The 16,896-nt window shown below is 46.8% G+C and overlaps 1 protein-coding gene across 1 annotated transcript in view; it reads right to left on the bottom strand.

The window, feature by feature from the left end:
- Positions 1–3,607: 3,607 nt before the first annotated feature.
- The window catches only part of PODXL (podocalyxin like), a 40,487-nt gene continuing 27,198 nt past the window's right edge, over positions 3,608–16,896 (bottom strand). Inside the window, exons 2-8 of the mRNA XM_030853838.3 lie at positions 13,225–13,875; positions 12,037–12,257; positions 11,644–11,730; positions 9,578–9,725; positions 9,297–9,358; positions 8,859–9,026; positions 3,608–7,764 (exon numbers count right to left, since the gene is read on the bottom strand). Of these exons, the coding sequence (XP_030709698.1) occupies positions 7,567–7,764; positions 8,859–9,026; positions 9,297–9,358; positions 9,578–9,725; positions 11,644–11,730; positions 12,037–12,257; positions 13,225–13,875 (1,535 nt within the window). The 3' untranslated portion in view covers positions 3,608–7,566. The remainder of the gene's footprint in view (positions 7,765–8,858; positions 9,027–9,296; positions 9,359–9,577; positions 9,726–11,643; positions 11,731–12,036; positions 12,258–13,224; positions 13,876–16,896) is intronic.

The raw sequence follows: 16,896 nt of genomic DNA, 5'->3' as shown, positions 1-16,896 counted from the left end.
ACATTTGGAGCATATTCATACCCATGAAGAACTTTCTGTTTAGATGGACTTTTTAATATAACCGTAATTAAACTCACACCTAAAAAGGATGAGGTACTTTTCAAAGGCCAAAGGAAAAGCAGAGAAGAGCAAAGTAAAACAGATGAAATGAACGTAAGTATATAAATAAGGAGTCCTTGAAAACAAGAGTTCCCTTACTGTGCTTAGCAAATGTCTCTCCAAAAAATGTATTTCTCTGGTTACCAGCTAAGATTTAGAGTTTTATATTTCATGAGAATCCTTTTCTTAATATGTGAAGGAAAAAACTGCAACCTTTCAGGGTTCTACTCCTTCCTTTACCCTCCTCTTCTGTATCCTCAAGTACCTAAATCAGAAAGGAAATCATGAGGGAAATCTGAAACAGCTGGCATAAGCTAGTTGTAGTTTTTAAACAGAAATGTTTTGGGGCATCAGGTGTCCCCTAACATCATTATTGTTCTAAGTCATCGTTGGGCTGTGTTGAGTGTGTTCCATAATCTTCCCCATTCCCCTCATGATCCTCTCTGTTTTATCTTACTTTTGCCCTATCTGTATGGACTTTTTATCTTACTTTTGCCCTATCTGTATGGACTTTTTAGGGTTTTGTTTGTTTTGTTTCTTAGTACAAGTAATGTTCTGATCCCAGGTTTGGTGAATGTGTTAACACTGCTTTGTGAATAAATAAGTGATCTGCTGAACAATTGCAGTTGTAGAATTACGTTGTATGTAATGTACATATGGAGAAAGAATGTATTTTGTTCATTTTCTTAATAAAAAGTTATATATGGACACTACAAGATGTCCCTTGTGTTTCATAAAACTACTTTTGAAGTCAGCTTTTTAAATGTTTACATACTTTGCAGTTAATATTTTTCCCTCAAAAAATCGTGACTTTTATTCAGGCAAACAATATGTACTGTAGAAAGACTTTGTTTTCTTTGAGACAGTGTTGAAATAAAGAAGTTCTGGTGGATCTTACAAAGTTTCTAGGAGAAGTTTCCATTTTTAAAGAGCACTGGTAAGTGACTTCATAAAATGGTGTTTTCTTAATCTGCTATTAATGACCAGTCCTATTTTATCTGTTTTGTAAATTTGGACTTGTGTTTCCCAGGTTTTCTTTGAGGGGGGACATACCTTGTAGGTTAGGAACTAGAAGAAAAAACAACTGAAATAGAAAATTAATTGTAGAAAAGATAGTAGAGAGAACCTGGAGGTGTTTCAGAGATTGGGAAAATTCTGGATCCCTGTCCCCAAAGAAGGAAAGAAATTGTAAGGGCTGAACCTTGAAAAAAATAAACTCAGAAATATGCCAAACAAAGATAATTGATTGTCCGGGTTGAGTTGTGTGAGCTTTCCAGACCGACTCTCAATAACAAGGAGCTCTCCTCTTGGCCCTTTTCATCTCCTGATCTGATTTACATATTCTTGGCTTTGTGTGTGACCCTGCATTCTGCAGTAAGTTAGTTGTCAAATGATTTTATTCAAAGTATTCAAAGTTTTCTCACTTTACAAATCAAATAATCCATCTTACTGCATAGCTTTCATTTCTAGAGTGTGCTTTGAGCATGGCCCACAAGTAACATTTCTTTGTGTTCAAAACAGGAAAACGATGTGCAGTGATAAGGTAAGGAATTGGCCTTTCCTGGGTTAATCCTCCAGAGAATTAACTCAAAAGGATGGAAATGTGGGTCATCACCTCCTCTCCCTTGATGTATTTGTCATCTGGTGGGAAGGGAGCAATAAGCAAAGAGGGCTTTGTATCTAACACAGTTGAGATGCCAGCTGCTCCCACGTCAAGTGAGTGTGACTTTCCTCCCATTGGACTCTCACCTAGGAAAAGCAAAGGCGGTCAGTTATATCTTTTCCCGAAACATTACAAGGAAGAAAGAGAGAAAAGCTATAGGAGAAGTGGTCTGGCCACCGCTGTGCTAGTAAGTTTGATGTTTGGCAAAACCTAAAAGGGGAGATTAGAACACTTGGTAATGTCTATAGCACATGTTGTATACCTGCCCTCTGAACTTGGGCTGTAAGGATGGGTAACCCAGGGCAGGAGTCAGGAATCCTAGGCTTATTTCCACATCCACCAGTGACTTCTGTGTAGCATTGGGCACAGTCTCGACCCCTGTGCCTTTCTCTCAATTTTAAGTAAGTGTTGGCAGCAGATCCTGTTTGCTAGGATCCCAGTGACTTTTTAATCTATAAAATGCCAAGGTCATTGAAAAATAACTAGCCATCTCAGTATCATTCCTGTTAATTATAGTAGCCAGTCCTATTCTTTATCTTTTGACCTTGGAATTCAAAATAAATATGTGGTTTGGAAGGGAGCTTGTAAAATGGGGGGTTATGAGTGACAGAGGCATAACAAATTAAAAATGACAACTGAGAGTGCCTCTTGGTTGGCAGGGCAGGGAGCAGGGGGAATGACCTATTCAGGAAAAGAATGGAGTCTTAGGTCTTTGTGACCATGATAAACTGTGAGTCATTCTCTTCTTAGAACAGTGTGCTTCGAGCATGGCCAGAGGCCTGCCTGAGTTCCTGGTACTTGTACTCCTTTCTGTATCCTTGGCATACTCTTGAAGTTAACCTCAAAATACCTCTGGCCCACCCTTAAGGATGTTAACTGCTTTCAGAACTGCTGTATAAAAGGAAAATCATATTGTAACAGTAGTTGCATTCTATAAACGTACTTTGTTGTTAATGGAACTCGAGCATTAATGTGGTGTTGAGAAGAGAATGTAGGACTCAAGAGGGAAAAGATGTAGATTCAAGGCCTAGCAGTACCATTTAGGTAGCTGTGTGATCTCAAAGAGAATCCTTAATCTCTGTGCCCAATTTCCCTATTGGTAGAGCGGTGACAATTCCTAAATAAGATGTGTAAAAATGTTTTGTGAACTGTAAGATGCCAGGCAAGAAGAGACTGTTGTATACCAACTATGAATGTGGACCAGATTCACCTGACGGTTTCCCTTCTGCAGGTCGGGAATGATAAAGTTTTCTTCTTGCAGTGCAGAAACATGTCAATAGATAATACCACCCCAGGAGATGAAGGGAATCAGAATCGTCTTTGAGCAATTCCTTTCTTGAACCTCCTTCACTATGTCTGAAGGTAAGGGACACGCAGAGGCTTCTTCTGACAAGTAAACAGATCCTTTTATTCGCATAACAGGGCCAGAACAGAATCGTTTATTTTTTGTATTTTTATTTGCCTTGTCTCTACACCAGTGTTTCATACCTGATCAGGGTTCAGCAGCCCCCTTGGGATCTTTGGTGGTGGGTGAGTCACAATTTTATCTGAGGCAAAAGTACAGGGAAGGAAGAGGGTAAAGCATTGGTAAAACTGTTGTGAGGGAAAATGAGGCCCTTTCAGTTACGATCACTAGAGCAGCCTGAGATAATCTGGAGAACTTGTAGATCCCCTTTTTCCTTTCAGCTTTCATCCTTCTCTTTTTGTGTCTGGACCTGCATAGTTAAGAGGCATAACTAAGAGCAGAGGTTGCTGCACTGTGTCCTCAGGGGCTTCAATGATGAGCCTCGTGCACAAGTGAAGAATGGAAGCCAATCAGAGCAAAATACTAGGACTTGAACCAGCTTAGACAAAAGCACTTTAATTGACAGTATACAATTTTCCAAAATATATTTTTGTAAGAAAACGGCAATAATTAAGTACAGTCTTTACAAACAAGTTTCTCAGTAAATTCCAGTGTACTTTAGACCCCTGTCCACTAAGACACATGCTCCCCCAGTCTCCTGGGCAAACTGTTTAACATTCACTAATTTTAAAAAAGACCCAGAGCAAATAGTAATCCCCTCCTTTCACTCAGTGTTGGGTTTTCACCAAACCTGAGTGAATCAGCTAATGACAGTGATGAAAGACATTGCTTTACTTTTGCCCCCCTGCCTTCCCCCTGTCTTGTTCCCTTTGATCCTTAGTCCTACTCAGAATATCTATATGTAAAAGCTCATTCAAAACTTATTTCTTAGCAGAAAAGAATTGTTCATTTAAGTCTTAGACCTAAATAACTCAGAAGTACAGAAGACCAGTAAGGTTCCTATTTTTGTCTTCATGCTCTCCCTAGCCTTGCTGCAGATTCCAGAAGGGAATTCTGTCCTTTCTAGCATTCTGGTGCCTGCCCTTAATTAGCAGTCCTTAATTTGTTGATTCTTCCTGAGGCACACGCACTGGACAGTCTTCCAACCCAAGTTTTAGCCTGTTTCTGTCACTAAACGTGATTTTGGCCGTCACTTTATTTTTCTGGGCTTCAGGCTCTTTTTCTGTTTTTTTTTTTAAAAAAGATTGGACTGGGTTCTAAAACCCCTCTCCCTATGACTAGAGAGTCACTTTCCAACCAGTGCGTATTGACTCCAACCCTTACTGTAACATGCTGGGACTTTACGGAGAGGGGATGAGGATCATATTTAAAAATAAAAATGCCCAATCTGCAAGACAGACGCTTTGTCATCAGCCTGTCTTATATTTCATTTTTCATCAAAGAATAACAGAAATTTATTTCCAGTAAAATAGACATTTACATTCCTGTTTAGAGAAAAAAAAAGCCTTCTCTCTTAGCTAACAAATGTTTTTTCAAAGTATATTCGCTCAGAGCAGTGCAGGGTGGATTAACATTTGGCTGTTGTATTTACATTATCAAAAAATACGTATATGTATATCAGCTTGAACTTGTTTTCCAAAGTTTCTCCAGTATATTATCTAAAAGATAAAGCTCAAGAAGTGGTTTAAATAAAACTTTCTGCTAGCTTTCCTTATCAAGAGGAGAAAGAAGAATCTTGTGTCTAGACTAGATTAAACCTGTGTTTTGTCCTACGATGCAAAGAATATTCTGTACCCCATTCATAAGCATTGCTGTGTCTCTCCCCACTCACATAACAGTGTGCTTCTCACTGGACTTTGTCCAGTCATCAGATTCATGGCTTCTGGTCTTTTATGAAGTTTAGGGAAACCAGTGTGCCACTGAGATAGAGTTTATAATCTCTCTCTGGTGTAACTTGTTTCAAGTCATGCTGAGTTCCTGGTTCTCTTCTCTTCTTCTCAGCCCCAGAATCTGAATTACCAGATAGCATCAGAACCCAGTAAAGATGTGGGAAGAAGATGACCTTTACAGATACATGGCGATAACAGTCTTTGATATAGATGTCTAGCTAGTGTCAAGAGCAAGCCAAAGCAAGTTGCCCTAAAAGGCTGGAGCAATACAATTTGGATGCATCAAAAGAAGGAACCTTTGAACCAGCCCCAAGCTTTTCAAGGTTCTCTCTGGACAGAGCCACATTTATTCCTCTTGACCAACCATAATTTTTACTCTCTGGTCCTTGCCAGTCACCATCTGTCTCCCCAAGAGGCCTGGGGGTTGTGGCTTTTGATTGGTTTGCAGAGACATATTTGCTCTCTCTGTCTAAACCTAGCTGCTGCAATGTGACCCAGAATCAGCAAAGGAGCAATCTAGTCTGGCCTCTCCCACAGTGGCCACAATAGAATGGGTAGAAAGAACCAAATGCTGGGTAGGAAAGAAGCAAACAGATCTTTTCCCAGTGAAACAGTATTTCTTCTATTTTCTCTCAAACTGGTATTCTCCATCCTGCCAACCTCCAAATAGTAGAGAATCAGGGCAAATACTTTAGGACCCTTGTTAGCTTAGCATCTTTCTATCTCTTGGGAAACTCACGGGTCCTACTTGAACCTCTGGCCTTCCTTTTCTCCTAGGTATCAAATGGCTAAAGGCTATGAAGAGGGAACTAGGCAGCAAAGGAAGGACATAGATCTTCCTCTTGAGATCCTCTCCTTTAAAAAAAATAACCTATCCCAAACCAGATAGCCTATTTTATCAGAACTGTTGCAGCTTAGACTGCCCCTAGGTTCTAGGGGTCTGGCTTTTTGCCCTGAAGTAACCATTTTCATTCTCCTAAGTATCTTCCTAGTAGGTTCCAGGGAATTTATGACCAGGAACAATAGAGAACATGGGCAGAGTTCAAAATTCCACACAGGATTCCTTCTTCTCAGAAAATCAGATGAAACCTCACTATGCCCAGTCCTCAGTTGCAGTCTATGTAGCAGCTACCTGCTGAGCTCCCTCAAAACCCCTCCACTGGGCAACAGTCAGCATTTTGTTTCCCTGAGATGCCACCAGAACCTACAGGAGCGCTGGGCAGCCAGCCCCACTAGGAATACAGAGGAGGGGACACAGCAAGACCTAACTAGCTCCGTGCCCCGACAGTGAGAGGTCACTGGGAATAGAAGGCCAGGACCCCAGGCTGCCCCTTATGCACCTTGCAGTGCACCATGCATCTAGGCCTTTCTTGCCCTGTGCACAGAAGAATGGAATCTAACTGAAAATGTCTCAACGATGTGAGCTTTGGCCTTTGGCAGCAGAGTTCTGGATTAAAAAACAAAGAAGACAAAACTCTCAGCAACCTGCAAAGCCCCTGAATTTCCTATGATATGGCAAGTGAAGCCTATCCTTCCTGCTGTTTCAATCGATTGTCTATTCAGACACCTCTCTGCTGACTGGGCACCAGGAAGCTCTGTCCTAAAGCTGCTCTTTCACACTGATCTCGGGGATGACCGAGCTGGGGTCTTCACCCCATCGCATCGGCTGGGCAGTGACAACGAAATAGGAACACCTGGCCTTCAATAGCCGCTGCAGACCTTAGTCCCCGGTGGGAATGGGAGACAAAAGCAGCACTCGGGGAGTCTATTCAAGGAGTGCCTTGGAGGTGGGCCGGGACCCATCCTGGGAGGAAAGGCTTCCCTTTCTCTCTTTACCTGTAGATGGACCCATGTGCAGACCTGTTCATACTGGGAGCCTTGTGTGTTGTGTTAGTCCCAATCTCATAAGCACATGCCAGGAAACTAGACTCCAGGGGCCCTGGGACAGAGTGGGAGTGAAAACGGAGTGAAGGGAGGGGGGAGAACAAAGAGGACAGGAACACTGGCAGACAAGGCTGGCGTAGGAGACAGACAGAAAACGGGACCTATCCTTTCAAGTAATCAGATCCCACTGCGACAGGGTCTGGCCCTGCTTTCCCCTCCATCCCATCCACTGACTGGCAGCTTCGTCCCCCCTGCCCAGGGCAGCTCTGGAGGGAGGGCATAGGTGATCACGGCAGCGTGGCATGGTGGCAATGGGCCTGCACTGAATGAAGGATCTCTGTTTTCATCCTGACTCTGTCACCCAGTGGCTGTGTGACCTTGACTTTACCTTCTTTAGGCCTCAGTCATCTCATCTGTGAAATGAAGGGATTCTATTAGATGGTCTCTAAAGTCCCCTGGATGGCTCTCTCCTGATCTCCCAGCAGCACTGAGCTCAGGCACTAGTGGGTTATTTTACAAGAGGATTCTACACAGAATGTGATTTGTTCAGCTTGAAAAGGGAAAAATTAAGGCCTGTGGGGATTGGGGGGAGGGAACCCTCCGAGTCTGCTCTCCCTCCCCAGTCTTTCCCTCGAAGGGGAAGGATTTTCCTCCCCTGTCCACATGGCACTTGAGGCGCTTGGGCTGGAGCTCTGTGCACCGTCGGAGGCCGCCAGCAGACCTGATTAGAGGTGTGTGTCTTCCTCCTCCTCTAGGTCATCCTTGGTCAGGTTGTCCAGGGGGACGATCCAGCTGTCCCCCAGCTCCCCATTAAGGCTGACCACCTTTTTCTCCTGCATCTCTGATGAGGTCTCCATCACTTCCAGGGTTGGATTGTCGTGGTAACCATTCTCCACCGTCTGTAGCTCCTCTGTTAGTCGTTGCTAGAGTAAGGGAGATGACCCAAGAAAAAGGGGTAATTTTTGAGGGCTGTTAGCCTTGCTGTAGCCTTAATATTACACCTGTACCCCTATAATCCAGGAACCCCGATTTGGCTAAGGTGAACAACGGGTGGTCCTGGAGGCCTTCCTGACTACTGGCCTGCCTCGGGGCTAGTCTGAGATAAGAACTTGCCCCACATCCTAAAATGCCCAGCTCGCTTCACCTTTGCCCCGGTGGCAAATCCATGACATCAGTGGAGATGGACTTTGTCCTCCAGAGTCCTCCAATCCTCTTTCCTCCATTCCTTCCCCACCAAACCTTCCTCTCCAGGACCCTCCTCACCCTGCTGCATTGAACTGGAACCAACTGTAAGAAAATGACTTTCCTCTGGCCGAGTGACTGAGGACCTCTCCTCTAAGCCTGAGCAAGATGGGTACAGCACAGCTTCTAGCTATCTCTGCTGCAGATGGGAACTATCTAGAGATAGTACTTTCTCTCCATTTTTACCTAAGATACAACCTAGGTGGCACAAGACAGTCCCCCAGGAAGTTTTTAACAAATATACTGATCCAGAAATTCTGTTTCAGTTGGTATGTGAGGAAGCTAAGCATGGGTATTTTTTTTTTTCTAAAACTCTCCACAGTGTGCAGCTGGGGTTGAGAACCATGGGTCAGGGTGGAACCGTAATGAGGGAATTCTATTAAGGTAAATGAAAGAACCTCTGGTTAGATAGGTATGCCTCAGCCCATTTATAGCAGTGGATCCTCAGAGCAACTCTGCAAGGCGGATATTATGCCCACTATGCAGATGAGAAACCTGACGCTCAGAGATTATGACTTGGCTCAAGGTCACCCAGATAATGGGAGGCAGAGCTAGGGCTTAACCCAAGTCTTCCTGACTCCAAAGCCCGTGCTCTTCCCTTTCACCACGCTGCCTCTTTAATTTTCCAGACAAGTTTCCACTTCCTATAAGGGATGACCTCTGCCTATCAGAAAGGGCCCATGGCCCCCTCGCTTTTCTCTAATATGGGAATAACGGGGTGAGGGGTCATCCAGCGAACTGGACTGCTTCCCAGCTAGTGGAATGAAGTCCTCACCTGGTCCTTCCTCTGGGAGAGGCGCTGGTGGCAGCAGCCATAAAGGGCCGCGACCAGGAGCAAGAAGGATGCCATGCAGACAATAGTGATGATGAGGGGCATGCTGAACCGGTCCTCGGTCTCTTCTGGTGGTCCTTGACCCTCAAACTGCATGTCATTGACTCCCACCTGGCCAGGAAGGAGAAAGTTACGTGGCAGAAAACAGGTTCTGGGTCACCCTCTCTCAGAACTCCCATTCACTTATGAGCTCTTCCACTTGGGGTTTGGGGGGGAACCCATTCTACCGCCCTGCTGTCCCCTCTTATCCTCCTATCTTCTAGATGCTTGCAAATCAGAGGTTCCTCGACAATGAGAGACAGTGGACCCGGGGAACCGTGGACTTCCAAGGGACAGGCTCCTGACCCAGTCTGTCCCAGCACATGGGGGGCATCCACTTACCTCTTTTAGGTCATCCCATTTGTCTTTCAGCAATTCATAAACGTCCGTGGGAAAGAGTTTTGCTGAGGGGGAGACGGAGAGATGCCGCTTCAGTGGTCTAGCTCAGGGTGACGTGGTAAGGGACAAAGGAGGACATCCTGAATCTCAGTCCCCTGAGTGGTGTCTCTCTCGGGTGGCCAGGGGTTGGCAACTGACCCATCCTTGTGCTCTTGCACCTCCTGCCCCATTCCCACCCCACACAGGCCTCAACCCCCACCCCCCACCGCCCGCCCTCAACTCACTGCAGATAGTGATTTGTTTGATCGCCACTGCCTGGATTTCTGGAACAGGTGCCAGCTGTATATGGCACTGATCTTGCGCTGGGTTGAAGGAGGCTTTTGCTGCTCGGCACAAAAGTGTGATCAGTTTGTCGTTCAAAGCGGTCGCATTCTGTTGTGGAGAGACCGCAGGTAATTCCTCAGGGATCGTGACAGCGGCCTAGGCTTGTGGAGCCACCCTTTGAAGCTAAGGTCAGGAGAACACTGTTGCCGGCTGTGAACTTACTCCCTTCTCCAGCCACAGCTGGTGCCATTCCCAGGCCTGCCAGGAGTGGTGAGTTATGTGCTGTCCTCCTGGGCCAGCCCCTGCCTTCTCTGCCTCACGTGGAGCTCTCCCCCTAGTCTCCTTATCCTGTTTATCTCGTCGTGGTGGAGCAATACCATTCACCCTAGTGCCGCTTTCTCCCTCAGAGCTCCTTAAGGATCACGACCTCCTGTCCCTCATCATCGCTCTCCCCAGAAGGACCTGAGGAGGCACTGCCAGTGGGGAAGAGGCCAGTCCTCTCTGAACCTACCATTTGCTAGCCCTTGATGCTGAGTTCAAAGACCTCAGGAGGGGAAGCCCTGGCTCTCAGCTCAAGGTTATCCGTCCCAAAGTCGAAACACATGTGCCCGTTCCCTAGGCTAAGACCCTGAAACCATAAACAGGCTGACGGGAGAAAGGCGAGGCCATCACTGCACAGGGGAAATTGGGAGTATCTTGAAGATGCACGAGGCCATCTTAGACGGGAGTCTTCTGTATTTCTCAGCAGAAAGAGTGTGGCTGGCTGGCTTTAGGGCTGAGGGTGAGGAAGCAAAGTGTGGGCAGCTTTTACCCAGCACGGCCACATCATCCAGAGACACCCCAAACTGATGTGTCTCTGACCAGAGTTTGGAATAGGGGTACGGAGATGAAGAAAAGGACTCCATCTGGCTTGTCCCACAAACCATCCCTTGGGTTTCTACCTGGAATTTCCTTAGGCTTGCCAATTCCCCAACCTGCTACCAGGTAAAGATCCAGGGCTTTCCTCTTTCCATTCACAGCAAAGGAAAAGAACGCTTCTTACCACCAAACACGCCCCTGCCAAGTTTCAGCCAAAAAGAGAGCCGAAGGAAAGGCCGAGCAAGCATCAGTGTGATTCTTACCTTGTCCAATAAGCCCAACCCTAGGGGAACACTGCTCCCTTTTAAAACTCTAGCTTTTCTATAGTTCACTTGGAAAATTCCAGCAAAATGGACACCCAAAAGGAAACAACTGCAGAAAATAGGTGGTATAAAAGTACTGTAAACCAAAGTTTTCCATCCTATTCTAGTTCCCAGGGGTGTTTGCCAAAATAGCCACTGACCAGGAGAGGGCAGCAGTGAGCCATCCATCACCAGCCCTCACTCAGGCCTCAGCTACTGACTAAGCTCTGCGGCAGACATCCCCAGACTAAAGCCCTTAATCCTAGGGAGACTGGCAGTCTGAAGGCCGTGAACACACTGCTACACATGCAAACTTACTCACACACGTGCTGACGCCACCTCCCCCAAACAATACACAAACAACTCCCCCTGAAGGGAAGGACAACTGTCGGGCAACAGCTCCCCTAGGTTAGAGGGTGGCCATCAGATAACACATGGACCAGGAAATATAAAACCACAGACTATTAGAACAGGGAGAGTTAGGCAGACTAAGCCTGTCATTTTCAACTGAGGCCTCTGAAGCCCAAAGAGATCGACTTAAAGTCACATCCTGAACTAGAAGCAAACAGGAACCAGGATTGGGGTCTCCAGACTCTCGGAAGTGAAAGCCCAGATTTCTGGCCCTGCAGCAGCCCTGAGGGCGGGGCTTCCCTTAGAGAAGCCTGAGCCTGGCTCTGACCCTCCATAAGATGGGAAGGGACCATGTCCTGTCCTACTAGGAAAAAACAAGAGCTGGAAAATGAAAACATCTCTCTGCTCCTTTCTGGAAGGAACACTTCATTCCCTTCCACCTTCCGTGACCCCGCTGCTAAACCGCATTTTGGGGATGTAGATCAGAGCGGGGCTCAGGTGAGCAAGGTACTCACACAGATGTTGGTTTTCGAGACATCAGTTTTCGAGACGTTCAGGACGAGCATCTTCTCATTCAGCTTTTCGGGAGGATCGCACTGTATCTGGAAGAAGGCACTGGGATTAAGGGTCAGGCTGAGCCTGACAAGGTCTTGTCTTTGCCTCCTCCCTCCCTCCCTTGGGTGGGTGACACCAAATAAGGAGTTGCGGGCAAGCTGGGAGTGTGGCCGGCTGGAGTTGGAGAGCCAGGTGTGTTACTGGCTATCCTGCTGTCTACGCCAGAGTCCAGCAAAGCCAGAGAGGGTGAGTGAACGATGGCAGCTCCTCACGGCACCCCCAGGTGCCCTGAGGAGGGAAGAGTAGAAATGCTCTTCCTGGAGTCCCTTCTCTCCGACTCTGGGCTCTCTCACCTGTCCCACACCTGCTGGAATTACTGAGGTGGGAGAAGGGATACTGGAGCCTTGGGGGACAGTTGACTCCAAATGAGTGTTGGAGCTCGTGGGTCCCCTGGCAGGAGATGTGGTCCCAGGTCCCGATGAAGAGCCTGTAGGCTGCACAGCCTCAGAGGTGCCAGTGACAGCTGGCGTCTTGCTGGAGGTGTGTTGAGTTCCTTGTGAGGTAACCCATGGTGCTATAATTGGGAAAACAAAGTTTATGAGAAAAGGGGAGTGGTACCTTTAACACAAAAAGATAGGCTTTTTTGTTCCTAGTTTTCTGAGGTTCTTTGGTCTTATCCCCCCACCTAGACCACAAGCAGAAGGAGGCAGGCTATGGGGAGGCAGAGGCAGGCAGATGAAGTCAATTCGCATAACCTGTTACAGGATGAGCAGATTGGATGAGCCAGTGTAGGAACCCAACAGAAGAAGTATCAACAGCAGTGACAATGCCAGCAGCAAAGCTAACGTTAACTGAGTACTTACTCCCTGTGAGGCTCCTTCCTAAGTGCTTCAAAGGTACTTTCTTTTTCAATCCTCACAACTCTATGCGGAAGGTACTGTAATTATCCCTATTCTATAAACAAGGAGACTGAGTCTCAGAGGAACTCGATGAATCGCCCAACGTCACACGCTAACAAGTGGCAGAGCAGGGATTGGCATCCTGGTGTATCCAACTCAGAGCACCGGCTCTTACGCAGGAGGCGACCGTGCTCTTGTGGTGTGGCTATCTAGTTCTTCACCACACACCCAAATTACCTGCGGGGCTGGGGGGTGGAGGTTTCCTCAAAACGCAGATGCTCAGGTTCACGCCTAGAAATTCTGATTCAATAGATCTGACCTGGGTCATGATCTTGAGGCTCACGATCCATCAGTGAGTTTTGAAATTAATTTACTGGGTTAAGACCAGCACTTAAGAAAAAAAAAGTAAATGCTCCACTAGGCAGGTCAAAACCCTGAGCTCTCACTAGGCAGGTCAAAACCCTGAGCTCTCACCAGAACACACAGCTCTGCCGGCCGCTGCTCATCACTGAAATGGGAAACCAACCGGCTGGGTGAAGGTGGCGCATATTCATGAATATGAATATGCATGAATCGCTGGAGATACAGAACATAAGCATTTGAAAGCTTCTTTTTGCTTGAAAAAAGAAAGGCATTACTTACTTAGTGTGGTCAGTGTCCCCTGCGTCGTGAAGGTGGGACCCGCCATTGTGCCTAAACTTGTAGCTGCTGTAATTTTGTTTGGTCCCTCGGAGCTCCCTGCAGGCTCTGAAGTCACAGGGACCAAAGTCACAGGGACGGTGCTAGGCCGGTGAGTGCTTGCCGGGGTGGGCACGGAAGGAAGAGCAGGCGTGATGACTGAGGTGTTACCCGGATTCGGAAGGTCAGAGGCTGCCTGATTTCCTTCCTTAGTGATCACACTGCTTGTGGTCACACTGTGGCTACTCTGGGTTCCAGATTTAGCTGAACTGCTTTTAATTCCACTCTGGCTGCTTGTGGTTTCAGGCTTTGTCGAGACAGTGGTTGGTGTGGTTGTAGAATCCTTTGGGTCTTCAGTAGTTATAGCAGGGCTGCCCGTGGCTGGTTTCTCATCTTTGCCACTGGCTGCTGCAGTTGTGCTTTGCTGGGCTGAGGTTGGCACTGCCCTTGAGGTGTTAGGCTTTGTGGCTGTGCTTCCCTTGGTCTCCAGTGCAGTCACAATTTTGTCAGTGAATGGTGGGACTGTGCTTTGTTTGACTGTGTCTTGAACACTGGATGGTGGAAGTGTGTCTGGCTTGCTTTCTTCGGCAGCTGTTTGACCACTAGGCTTGACTTCTGTTTACAAAGACAACACAGAATCAACTAAGGTATTAGCTGGAAGTCTTTCTCTCCCCATTTCTCCAACTCTTCCCCAGGATCCAGAGGCTTTGCTCCCATCCCTGCCATTTGTTTTGGCTGAAGGGTCTGGGTCCTTGATGTGCCCAGAGTGAGTAAAGAGGCAGTAGACTATGGGGAACTCTGAGGCAGGAGCAGTGGAACTACGCTCAAGTGTGAGCAGCCGTGGAGGTGATGCTAGAGCAAGTGTCCACAGCCAAAGCTACAGCACCTGGAGCCTGGCATTGGTGAGCAGTACTGACCTCTTCACACAAGTTCCATAAGCCTGACTCGGATGATATTAAAGGTAGCCCTAAATGTGGTCTTCAGCAAGCCCAGCTCCTCCATAAGTTAGACAGTGTCCCAATATCTTTCACATGTGTGTGCACGCACGCAGGCGGGCGCACACACACACACACATTTTGCTAATGAGAATCAGGCGTGATTGCAGGCAACAAAAATTCGAGGGTTAGTTATTGGACCTTATTGGGGTTAAAGGTAACTGGAATTCTGCAAGTATGAAGGGAAATGACTTTACTATCCTACAGCATCTCATGGAGAAGCAGTCACAGTAGCACCTGCCATCTAGAATTAAGTGCCCATAAAGTGGCTTTGGCAGGACTGAGTGGCTACTGCCATAGAAGAATATGACGAGCACACATAAAAGGACGTGTGTTAAAAATCAATTTGATAGGGCTTCCCTGGTGGCGCGGTGGTTGAGAGGCCGCCTGCCAATGCAGGGGACACGGGTTCGTGCCCCGGTCCGGGAGGATCCCACATGCCGCGGACCAGCTGGGCCCGTGAGCCATGGCCACTAAGCCTGCGCGTCCGGAGCCTGTGCTCCGCAGCGGGAGAGGCCACAGCGGTGAGAGGCCCGCGTACCGCAAAAATAAATAAATAAATAAAAATCAATTTGATGGTGATTTTTCCTTCTTAGTAGTTCATAAAATAATGGTGCTTCTTATAACTGATCATGTCAGAGTATCTTTCTGGTAAAAAGTGAGATTGCAGAGGGGAATGTCAGCAAGGGAGGTTGGGTGGCGTGGCTACTTCCTACTACAGCAAAGAGCTGAAAACAGGGCTTCTCAGCCCCAAAACTGCTGACGTTTTGGGCTGGGTACTTCTTTGTTACGGGAGATTGTCCTATGCGTTATGGGACGTTTAACAACACCCCTGGTCTCTCTATCCACTAGATGCAAGGAAGACACATACATCCCTCCCAGTTGTGACAACCAAAAATGTCTCCAGATATTGCCAAATGTCCCCTGAGGAAGACAAAAATCACTACCAGTGAAAACTACGGGCTTAAAGGGAGACAATAACAAATTCTAATTCCTCAATCCTCCTATCAAAGCAGAGACTGGAAAATCAGAGATTTTCTAAGGCTACAGTAAAGGAATCTCTTATTGCTTGCAGCTAAAATGCTGAGACCAAAAGACAAACTTACAGGTCTGATCCCAGGAGTTGCGAAATTACAGCGTTAGTGTGACTCATAGCCTCACCAGGTCTCTTATTTGAAAATAGGACCTTGAGAAGTGCAGCAGTTACACATGAGAGGGTGCAGGTGAGTCAGAGTATCGATAAAGCTCAATCCGCAATGGAACTAGCTTGTCGGAAGACTCAACCACTCTTCTCCTGTCTGATGACGCAGTTCCCACCTTGCTTGAAAACTCTCAATAACCTCACTGGAGCTTGGTGACACAGAAAGCCATACCCCTTCATCACCTCCACCACTCTTCATTTTTTTCAAACCTGTAATAACAGTCAGATGCCCACGAGGACAAATACAATTGAGTCTGACCCAGAAGAAGGCTTCCACCCTAAAAAATATCTGCAAAAACTAGCAAATATGTATGGTTAACAGAATATGAGGGTGCTAGATCAAAGAGAGACAATCAGAGTTTTCTATCAGGCTGAATTTATCAACGTGGGTGTGCATACAGGGATTTGGATCAATATGCTGCCTCAAGCAGCGAGAAGTCGTTCTAATTGTTTTCTTAGTTGGTTGACTGAAACCTGGACTCAGTGGTAGCCCACATATTAAATAAAGTTAAGTTGCCAGAAATTCCTTGGAAGAAATCCAAAGTCTTAGAGAGTAGAAGTGTCCGAGTGGTTTATCACGTACGGTCTGCTTGTCACACTCTTCGTTCCTTAAGAAAGCTCAAATGACACTCCCTTCACCAAGGCTTTGAGAAATACTGTATTTCAGGAGTTCTAAGATGCACATCTTTTCATGTCTCTGAGATGAGGATGTATTATAAATTATCATAAGTCACACTTTGACGGTGCTTTTTTTTTTTTACCCAAGTAGTTCATAAAATAATAGTGCATCTTGGGCTTCCCTGGTGGCGCAGTGGTTGAGAGGCTGCCTGCCGATGCAAGGGACACGGGTTCGTGCCCCGGTCCGGGAAGATCCCACATGCCGTGGAGCGGCTGGGCCCGTGAGCCATGGCCGCTGAGCCTGCGCGTCCGGAGCCTGTGCTCCGCAACGGGAGAGGCCACAACAGTGAGAGGCCCGCGTACCGCAAAAAAAATAATAATAGTGCATCTTATTTTGGATTATTTGGTGCTTTGGATTTTGCTTAAACTTGCTATGTTGTTGAGGGCACTCGGAGCACGTTCTAAGGGATTGTTCTGGCTGTTCTTCATCAGCCAGGTACGCTGGTAGGAGATGCTGCCGATTTCAGTGGGAATGGACAGCAGGTTCGTTGGGCAGTAGGGCATGAGCAGAATTTCATTTCCAGGAAGAAAGGTGGGTGCGATACCCCAGGCAGCAGGAGCAGCATGGTAATCAGAACAGTCGAACGAGGGTAATTCTGGACAGTGGCTAATGATCATGTGTTTTTTTAGGATCAAAACTGATGGGTGGTCCACTGAAGCCCTACCTATAAGCCCGGCAAACTGACACCTGGGTTGAATCACCACAGTAGAGAACACAGCCAGCCACTCATCCAATTCCCAGGACTGAATCTTTTCACAGAC

The sequence above is a fragment of the Globicephala melas genome, chromosome 9 (genome assembly GCF_963455315.2).
Source record: "Globicephala melas chromosome 9, mGloMel1.2, whole genome shotgun sequence".
Taxonomy (NCBI): Eukaryota; Metazoa; Chordata; class Mammalia; order Artiodactyla; family Delphinidae; genus Globicephala; species Globicephala melas.
This window is presented reverse-complemented; position numbering and strand designations above follow the sequence as displayed.